General features: G+C 39.6%; 1 protein-coding gene across 1 annotated transcript; it reads left to right on the top strand.

Annotated features, from left to right (window-relative positions):
- The first annotated feature begins 219 nt into the window (after positions 1-219).
- On the top strand, positions 220-8,021 carry LOC117782731 (protein hunchback). Its single transcript, XM_034619761.1, has 2 exons — positions 220-870; positions 5,301-8,021. Exon 2 carries the CDS (start codon positions 5,363-5,365, stop codon positions 7,796-7,798), a length of 2,436 nt encoding a protein of 811 aa, XP_034475652.1. The 5' UTR covers positions 220-870; positions 5,301-5,362; the 3' UTR covers positions 7,799-8,021.
- Positions 8,022-10,418: the final 2,397 nt, after the last annotated feature.

Below are 10,418 nucleotides of genomic sequence, written 5' to 3' on the forward strand. Positions count from 1 at the left end.
AATTGTTTTTACCGTTGTAACTGAGCGCAAAGAGCACATCCCGCTCTCATTCTATAGACTCGGATGCTGTGCGTGCGTTTTGCTCTGTTTGAGTGCATTTGTGTGTGCGCGTGAGTTTGCGTTCGTTCGGTCTTTCGTTCGTTTTGTGTGTTTTTGCTTTTGTGCATGCACTTTTCACATTTGTTTCTTTGCATTTGAGTTTCTTTTGGGAAAGAGCTCTGCACTATTTAGAGATTTTTAGCTATGACTAGTGTCAGTTGAGCACGAATTCATGTCAGTCGTGCTCAGTGCCTCGCATAAGCCGAACGTCGCTCAGGAGCAGCATCCGCAATAGTATCAGAAATCTCAAAAAGGACGACAAGAGAAACGAAAACGAAACCAAAATCAAATCCAAATCCAAAAACAAAAGAGCTCTAAGAAACGCTTATTAAAAACTACACAAATAAACAAACTTATAGTGAATGTGTTAATAATTGTTTAATGACAATTAAGCAATAGAGCAGGATTTATAAACTGTAAAGCAGCCTTCAAAAAGTTTTTTCGCACATGCGCGAGCTTCGCATAATAAAAGAGAAAAAAAAACAAACTAAAAAGCAAAAGGCAAAAAAAATAGATAAAAACGACAAAAAGGAGCAGCCACTAACACTCATACCAACACACCTCCGTCTGCGTGCGCGTGTGCATGAGTGTGTGTGCGTGTTCGTGCGATAGTGTGCAGTGTGCGTTTTTTGTTTCGCACGCACTTTTATCGTCGTTTTGTTGAGTTTAACGGTGCCGCGGTCAAGTGTAGAGAGCGCGAGTTCCCGATTCACGATTCCTGTTTCCCGTTTCACAGCCAAATTTTTGGAGATTTACCAAGTGTCGCTTCAGGTATGTAAAACTCAGTATCTAAATAATTAAAGATTGATTTATAGCGATCTCTTTAGTAAATAACTTAAATATATGTGTTAATAGAATAACCGTTTGTTGATTGCCCTTTAGAAATTTTTCCAGTTTTGTTGCACGTAAACAAATAAACAAATAATACGCGAAAGCTCCAAAATATTGCGAATTTCGGAAGAACAGCGCAAATTACAAAATGTTGAGGCATAACAAAAATCGTAAATCCTAATTTAATAGTTCTCTTGGGTACTGAAAATAGGTATAACGAAAAGTTGTTATTAAAAAAAAACTATTCACCTCCGATTTACGCATAATTTCTTATGATTTCTTTACCAAATTCGCTTAAGAGTTCTTTATTTACATAAGAAGATTTAAGCAGCTTCAGAATCACCCTTCTATTTTCTTTCTTTTTTTCGCCTTTCCCCAGTTGATGGTTTTGTTCATCTTTTTGTTGTCGTTTCCTTTTTTTGTGTCTAACCTTAGAGACACACTCACTATCGCACACACGCACACACACACATGTAACATTTGCTGAAAATGCAACGGCAAAAATTCTTAAACAATATTTCAAAATCTGTCTGGCTTTTAGCCGATCTAGCGAACTTGTTTTTTGCCCGTTCAGTTTGCCAGATCCCACCGCACCAGCCACCCCACTGCCCCATCTACCCCACCTACCCCCTTCCCGCTACTTCTACCCCGTCTAACGTATAGTCCGCCCCTGTTCGTTCGCTCGTTGCCTGGCAGCTAATTTTATTTGTTTACATGTCCGACGACTGCATGTTGTATTTTTTTGCCCGCCTTTCTTTCTCGTCGCCGTCTCAGACTTTTTAGCAATTTCTTTTGAATTTCTTTTTTAATATTTTAATTTTAGACATCCAACTATAATTCAAAGTCAACGTTGCAATTTTTTAATGCCCATCGTGTTGTTCGCTTTTCGCCTGCCAAAAGTGCTCGTCAAACTGAAAGCTGAAATATTTGTATTCATTTTGTGTTGATCTTTGTTCTTATACTTTTCTATAAACCTTGTAAATATTGTACATATAATACCTGATCATAAGATAAGTCATATGATTAATCTTCTAACATGCAAGGATCACAGTTTTAGGTAGAGTGTTGATATCTGTTCTTCACCATAGTCCCTATTCAATTAAAAAAAAAAATAGAGGTTTCCATATTTAATGTCCGTTTTTATCATTTCTTTTAGTTAAGGTGTTAGATAGATTTTGTAGTATAGAAATCAATGTCAAATTAAAATCTAATGTTCAGTTTTTACTTTTAAAGTTGTTTTTTTACAAATAATTATGATTTTGATAACTTTTCCTCGAAATCTTTGATGAACATAAAGATATTTCATAAAAAGTTATTATGATCTCCGCATTTAATGATGATGTTTTAGGATAACTTCTAGTCGTGCATTTTTGACAAATTTACTATTTTTTCTAAATTTGTTTTTTTTGGCAACATATGCAAAAATGATTGTCAGCTGTTTTAATAAACGTTTAATTTTCGCTGACAATAGAGCATGGTACAAATCGAATAGATGAATTGCGATTGAATATATGTTATACATATATAGTATGCCAAATAATGGATTTGACAAAGACAAGAAATGCTCAAATTAGTTTTTTAATTTTCTAATATAGTTGAGCCCATTGGATTCTATAATTAAGTATAAAAAATGATTATGATATTGAAAAACTTTAATGAAAAATTAATTTAAATAGAACCCAGATTTGAAGATTTAGCACCAAAAATTAAAAAACCACGTTAAGATTTATGTTTTCCAAGATTAAAATCATGTAATCATTTTTTGCCTTGTCAAAACAATTACTTGACATACTGTACACAGCACATCTAAAGGCAACTTTATGCGCTTGTTGGCATTGAAAGCTCTCCCTAACACAGATTCCATGTAGCGTTCTTTAAAACATTCGTGTATCCTATAAACAAAAAGATGTTCTAACGACAACAGCAACAACGACAACAACAATAACTAAATATAAATAATTTTTTATAATGCACATTCATCTAGTGCAGCTCTCGTATTCCTCCTTCACGCTTTTCCCTCCCGTTTGCCCCTCGATATGTAAAACCGCTGATGCTGTTGCCATTTTACAACAAAAACATTTTTTGTGGCGCATTTTCTGCGTCTGAATTTTCCATTTTTGCCATTTTCATGATATTTTTACAAGGAGGTGGTGGTGGTGGAGGGGTGGGTGAGGAGAGAGAAGGATGAGGGGTGAGGGGTGTTGGCCAAACGACTAGCACATGTTTAGTTTACTTTGCAGTTTCGGTTGCGTTGCATTCACACTCGTTTCCCATATCCCCTGCAGCATGCCCCTGCCCCTTCCCCCAATTTCCACCTCAAGTCCCTCTTTCTCCTCCTTCTCATCCTCCTGCAACTCGTAAGTTGCATGTAGCCGGCGTAATATTAATTTTACACTTGGCCTTTAGTTTTTGCCTTTGTTGTTATTGCTCTTGTTCTTGTAATTGTTGTTGTTGTTGTTGGGTGTGCAAAAAAGTAGACAAGTTGCAAGCGTGTTGCACTCTTTGTTGTTGCACTGACAAGCCAATTAATTTGGGTTCTTAAAAATATCACTAGCTAAATTAAATAAATATGCTAAGCACATTACACAATATACTAAGTAATTGTTGTTGTTGTTGTTTTCATTGTTGTTATTGTTGTTGTGAGAAAACTTGTGCAGCGCAAAATTTCCTGTACCATCAATTATGCATAAGTACGATTATTGTAGATATTTTAGCCACCTTAACCCCCAACCCCCTAGCCCACTCAATTTGATTCCATTCCCCGAGCCGATTTCTGCTGACGTTTTGCGTTTTTAATAATATTTACTTAAAAGCACAAACAATTGGCCAAAAATGCGGCAACTGCAGTGAAATTTGCAAAAGGCAAAAACAAAAACAAAAGCAAGAAAAAAATGCATCGAAAAAAAATATAGAAAAATAATGGCTAAATTTGAAAACTACGCAAATCGCAAATTGAGGAAAAAAGGGAAAGGGGAAAAGGATGTGGTGAGAAGCTGCCTAGAAATCGGAGAACTCTTTAAAAATGCATTTGTACATTTTCGTAATAATCAATGAAAATTAATTTGAAATGATTAAATAAACGTATGCTTACTTTTAATTAAATGGAAAGAAGAAAATCAAGGGATAAGCAATGCCATACCTAGGGATAAAATTATTAACTATTTGCCAACTATATAAAAATATTCCACTTATAAATTGAACAATTGCAAAGTTAGATTTTAAGTTGAATTAAATTAAATATATTTAAGGAAATAGAAAATAATTTGTAGTTTCTATAGATTTTAATGTGATCACACAATTGTTTACAATATTTTCAGCAGCTATTTGTGTACGATGATCGTTTTGTTGGACTTTTTATAGAAATGCAAAAATATCGCAAAGAAAATGTAAAAATAAAAATAATTTAGTAACCATTAAACCCAACAAATGTTTGAAAAGAATTGAAATTGATAAAGCAGCTGCTGCTAGTTTGTTTTAGCCAAGAAAGAGAGATAGAGATAGAAATAGAGATAATGAAAGAGAGGGAAAGAGAAAGAGACTCTGGGATGATGCATAAGGTGACGACAATTAACTTAAATCCTTTTGCTTTTTATTATTAAACGCGAAATGCGTCTGTACCTTCGTCTAAATCCCGCATCTTGTCACTTCGATCTACGCTGATTAACTTTAATCCACTGCGAGGGGAAAACTCGGCGCATTTTGTTCTAATCTGCATAGCTTAAGCTTCGCGGCCCGGATCATCCAAATCCCAATCCCAATCCCAATGCAAAAATGCAAATCCAGAAATGCGCGTAATTTCATTTTTGTTCCTTTCTAATATTTTTGGTGTTATTGTGTGCGAGCTCTCTAATCCAGTCTGAATGGATCAAGGAGCTGGTCGCGAGTTCGCGTTCAGTTCGCGACCTGATACCTGACTTTCGTCTCACCTTTTTTTCCCATCTAATCCCTTGACGCGTGTGCGGCAACTACCTGAGCAAGAGCATGTTGCATGCAACATATAAGCCACATGCAGTTGCCAATCGTCAGTCAGTCGCAAGTTTGTTTGTCCAGCGAGCAGACGCATTGAATCCAACACAAATTTCAGATCATCGCACACTCTCATAATTGGAATACTCGTATATATCGCTAGGTGAGCATCCAGGATACGTTCACCATTTTGTGGCAAGCGAGTGAAACTCACTCAGCATCCCTCACTCTCCCTCTCGCTCCACACATAATTGCACAAGGGGTGGCACGCTTAGGGGTGGCAAAAATAAAAATAGAAGCAAGAAAAACGCTATAAAAAAAAAGACAAAAAGAAAAGCGATAAAAAAAAACTTGACGCAGGCGCATTTAACTAATATTTCTCTCCCTCTCTCTCTGCTTTACAGCCGTGTCCAGCAGGAACAGCAGCAGCAACAACATCGACAGTAGCAATATCAACAGCAGCAACATGCAGAACTGGGAGACGAGCACGGCTTCGGCCAACTATGAGCAACATAACGCCTGGTACAACAGCATGTTTGCGGCCAATATTAAACAGGAGCCAATCTCCCATCACCATCATCAGCAACATCATGATAGCAACAGCAACAACAGCTGCGCCAGCAGTCCACGGCAATCTCCTCATCCGCCCAGCACGCAACTGGAGCAATATCTAAAGCAGCAACATCAACAGCAGCAGCAACATCAACAGCCCATGGACACGCTATGTGGAGCAGCAATGACGCCATCGCCAAGTAATAATGATCAGAATAGTCTGCAACATTTCGATGCCACGCTGCAGCAGCAACTGTTGCAGCAGCAGCAATATCAGCAGCACTTTCAGGCCGCCCAACAGCAACAGCAGCAGCAGCAGCAACATCATCACCTGGCACTGGGTGGCTTCAATCCCTTAACACCGCCGGGTTTGCCCAATCCCATGCAACATTATTATGCCAGCAATATGCGACCCAGTCCACAGCCGACACCAACAACAGCAGTGACAGCAGCAACAGTTGTTGGTGTTGGTGTTGCAAGTGGCGACAAGTTGCAGGCATTGACACCACCAATGGATGTCACGCCGCCAAAGTCGCCGGCCAAGTCACAGCAATCGAACACGGAGCCAGAGAAGGAACACGATCTAATGTCGAATTCGAGTGAGGACATGAAGTACATGGCAGAGTCGGAGGATGACGACACCAACATACGGATGCCCATCTACAATTCGCATGGCAAGATGAAGAACTACAAGTGCAAGACGTGTGGCGTTGTGGCCATCACCAAGGTGGATTTCTGGGCACACACCCGCACCCACATGAAGCCCGACAAGATACTGCAGTGTGCCAAGTGTCCGTTCGTCACCGAGTTCAAGCATCATCTGGAGTATCACATCCGCAAGCATAAGAACCAAAAGCCCTTCCAGTGCGACAAGTGCAGTTACACGTGCGTCAACAAATCCATGTTGAATTCGCATCGTAAATCGCATAGTTCCGTCTATCAATACCGTTGTGCCGACTGTGATTATGCCACCAAGTATTGCCACAGCTTCAAGTTGCATCTGCGCAAGTACGGACACAAGCCTGGCATGGTCTTGGATGAGGATGGCACTCCGAATCCCTCGCTGGTCATTGATGTCTACGGCACTCGACGTGGTCCCAAGAGCAAGTCCGTCTCTGGCAGCAGCTCCAGCGGTTGCAGCGGTTCCAGCAAACGCAGCAGCAGCAGCATTGCGCCACCAACTGCTCAACAACAGCAGCAGCACCAGCAGCAACAAACAGCAGCAACATCGCAGTTGTCGGCAGCACTGCAAGGATTCCCCTTGCCCGCAACTGCTGCAGTTGCTCCTCCGTCAGCATCCTCTGCAGTTGCAGTTGCAGTTCCAGCTGCATCGCCTCCATCGCCGGCCAAGAGTGTTGCCAGCTCGGAGCAGGCGGCCAGCTTGCCATCGGCTCTGCTGCCGCCTTTGGCCAGTCTGCTGCAACAGAACCGCAACATGGCTTTCTTCCCTTACTGGAATCTCAATCTGCAGATGCTTGCGGCACAGCAACAGGCCGCTGTCCTGGCACAATTGTCGCCGCGCATGCACGATCAACTGCAGCAGCAACATCAGCAACAACAGCAGCAGCAACAGCAACAGCAACATCTGAACTTGCAACACAGTGATAACGAGGAGGATGAGGAGCATGAGGATGACTTTGAGCGCAAGTCTGTGGACTCGGCAATGGATCTGTCCCAGGGCACACCCGTTAAGGAGGACTTGCACCAGCATCTACCCCACAGCAGCCACATGGCCATGAATCTAAAGGTCAAGGACGAAGACACGCCACTGATAAGCAGCAGCACAGCCTCACGCCGCAAAGGACGCGTCCTTAAGCTGGACACGCTGCTGCAACTCAAGTCCGCGGCAATGTCATCCCCGGAACAGCAGCCAAAACAGCCCACAGCCTCGTCGCCCATTGCCGGTGGCAACAGTGGCATTAAACAGCTGGCGGATGATCCTTGCTCGGGTGCCAGTTCGGCAGATGAATCGATGGAAACGAGCCATGTGCCGCAGGTTAATATTAGTGCCAGCTCAACGGCATCCAGTTCCGGAAATAGCTCAAATGCCAGCAGCAATGCAGCTCCTGCATCCACTACCGCCTCTGCCTCCGCCTCCGCCTCTGCCACTGCCTCCGTGTCCAGCTCATCCTCTGCCACGGGCAGCAGCAGCAACAGCAACAGCAACAACAACTCGCCGGCCATCTATGAGTGCAAGTATTGTGATATTTACTTCAAGGACGCGGTGCTGTACACCATCCACATGGGATATCACAGCTGCGACGATGTCTTCAAGTGCAACATGTGCGGCGAAAAGTGCGACGGACCCGTCGGCCTCTTTGTCCACATGGCCCGCAATGCTCACTCCTAAAGTGTCGCAAACAGCGGCTCAACAACTTGTTATTCATATTATTTTTATTATTAACCTATTTCGTTGTCCAGAATTGTAAATACTCGTAATTTAAGTTTGATTTCGTTGTCAAGAATTGTACATAACGCCAAAAACTAAAAAAATCACACAAAACACCTTCTATTAACTAATCCTAGAACTAAGCCTTAGGCACAGCTCGATGTGTAACTCTAATCTAACTAACTTACTCTTTCCCTAATCCCTTTATGTATAGTTTAGTTTAGATTAGTTTATTTTTCTTATATAAAGAAGCAAACCAAACGAATGTCGCAAACCGAACAAAAACCCTGAAAAAGGTTTAAAAAATTCTCATGCATATAAGCCTTAATTTAAGTACTTATTTTTTAAGTCAAGTCAACAAAGAGTCCAAAGTCAAATTATAAAACAAAGATTAGTGTATAATTTTATTTTTTATAAAAATAAATAAATGTTTAGTATTAAAACAAAAAATGAAAAAAGAAAACAAACAACAACTCCTCAGCGCGATTTCCTTTGGTATTTTCAGTATTTTGTTAAGGTTAACTTCACATTTAAGTTAAACGATCGATTAAATAAATGCACACAATTAAACAAAAAAAACTTCTTGATTTTTTATATGATTTTTATTATGCTCATTTTTATTTTAATTCATTTTGGCATAATGACAATATTTTTGATAATGAATAGCTCAAAAGGAAGTACAAATCTAGAGATTTTATACCAAGCCCACAACATTTTTAAATTTAATTATAGTATGTATACTATTGTAAATCAGTAGCCAATAATGAATTGTAAAAACAAATATTTACAAAAGAAAAAATCAACACAACCAAAACGCAATCTGAGCGAATGGATCAAAATTACATTAGTTTCTATATATAACTAGTTCTAAGTACAATCCAAAGTTGAAGAGAACTCGAGAGCTCAGTGTAAAGAATAACATTTCTTAAGAACACTTGTATATTAAACAGAGATAACTAAGTTTCCCAAATGTTTTTATGTAATGTATAGTATAAATAATAAAGAACAATATACTTATATACATAGATCTTCATAAAGTTATTCGACAGATGACTCAAAAACCACACAATGCTGGCCATTAGAGAATGGGAAAACTGCTCCATCATGTGCTAAATGATCGAGCTATTAAGTGCGGGCGACCCAAGCAAATTGCTCTAACGAGAGAGATTCTCGTTATTCTGCGGATCCGCAGAGCTCTACGAATTTCCATTGATCGATTACTGGCATTTTGCGTAAAAACGGATAGATAAAGAAAATTGTATAATAATGAAAAACCCATAAGCACGCGTATGAGGAAACGCCTTTTACATGACGCAGCAAGGAATCGATCGATCGGGGATCGTGGATGGAGAAACGAGGATCACTCGGGGAGTTCGTCACGCGCACTTCGGGACGACAACAACAACGACAATTGTCGCGTGCTCTTGAGTGGAAATTGGTTTTTCTTTTTCCGACCCTTAAACGCAGTTTTCTTGCTGCATTTTTGGGCGTTTTATAAATAGTTTTCTAGCTTCTTTCTGATTGGCTAAAGAATTGTTAGTGTGGGGGGAACGAATACTTCGAATATTTGTTCATTAAATATTTTACAATTTTTCTTTCTCATTCAAAATAAACGCAGTTATTCCTCATTAAAAATTATGCACCCGAAGCATAATTGATATTTATGAGTGTAAGGAAATTAAGTCGGGAGAAAAGCGAAGAACTAACATTGATGGTGGTCCGAGTCAAAATTATAGATGAAATCATAAATTCGATTTTGCATATCCCTTTAGTCGGTCAAGAGGGGATTCCTGACCATTTGACCGCACTTAAGTTGCTAATAACTCAATGTACTTTCATCATATTGGCTTGTGGCAGACACAAGCGAGTTTAAAGATGTTTATCTTCCCAAAACAGGACCCTAACCTCATTGTGCTACCTAAAGATCCTTTGCTCTTAGCTCTTATCTCGGCTTGTGGTCTTGTCCTCCATCCTGGCGGCCCTTTGTTCGATCCACAGACAAAAAAAATAGAAAAAAAGAAAGAAAGAATCTTTTTTGTTAAGTGGAACTAGCCGGGGTCATTCAGGATATCCAACAGTTTCAAATGCTCGTCCAACTCACTGGACGACTGACCATTTGAAAGGTGTAATTTTGGTCTCTGATCTTTGCCATTGGTTCCATTTCTTCATCTCTTCCCTCCTCTTCTGGCAGCTGTTGCTCATTTTGCACCTTTTGCTAGAATCATTTTTCATGTGATTTTTTAGCTAGTTTTCCAAGTGCTCCCACACGAGTATGACACACTTTTTTAAGAGATAGTTCGATAGGTTCATCTATTCAAGATAAAGGATCTAAGAGTTATTTATCTCAAGGTTATGAAAAGTGTTGTAGTCAGAAGTAGAGAGATTTCGCTATGATGTTTTAATGAATTGTTGTATTATTAAGCAGAGATTGACTTTTAGTTATATTGACACATATGATATTATTTATTAAGCAAGGAGATGTTGGGAAATTAAACATGACTACACAAATCTCTTAAGAATTAAAGTAAATAATTTAATTATAAATAAAATTTTTTCAAATTTTAATGAAATTACTATGTAT

Source organism: Drosophila innubila, assembly GCF_004354385.1.
Source record: "Drosophila innubila isolate TH190305 chromosome 2L unlocalized genomic scaffold, UK_Dinn_1.0 5_B_2L, whole genome shotgun sequence".
NCBI lineage: Eukaryota > Metazoa > Arthropoda > Insecta > Diptera > Drosophilidae > Drosophila > Drosophila innubila.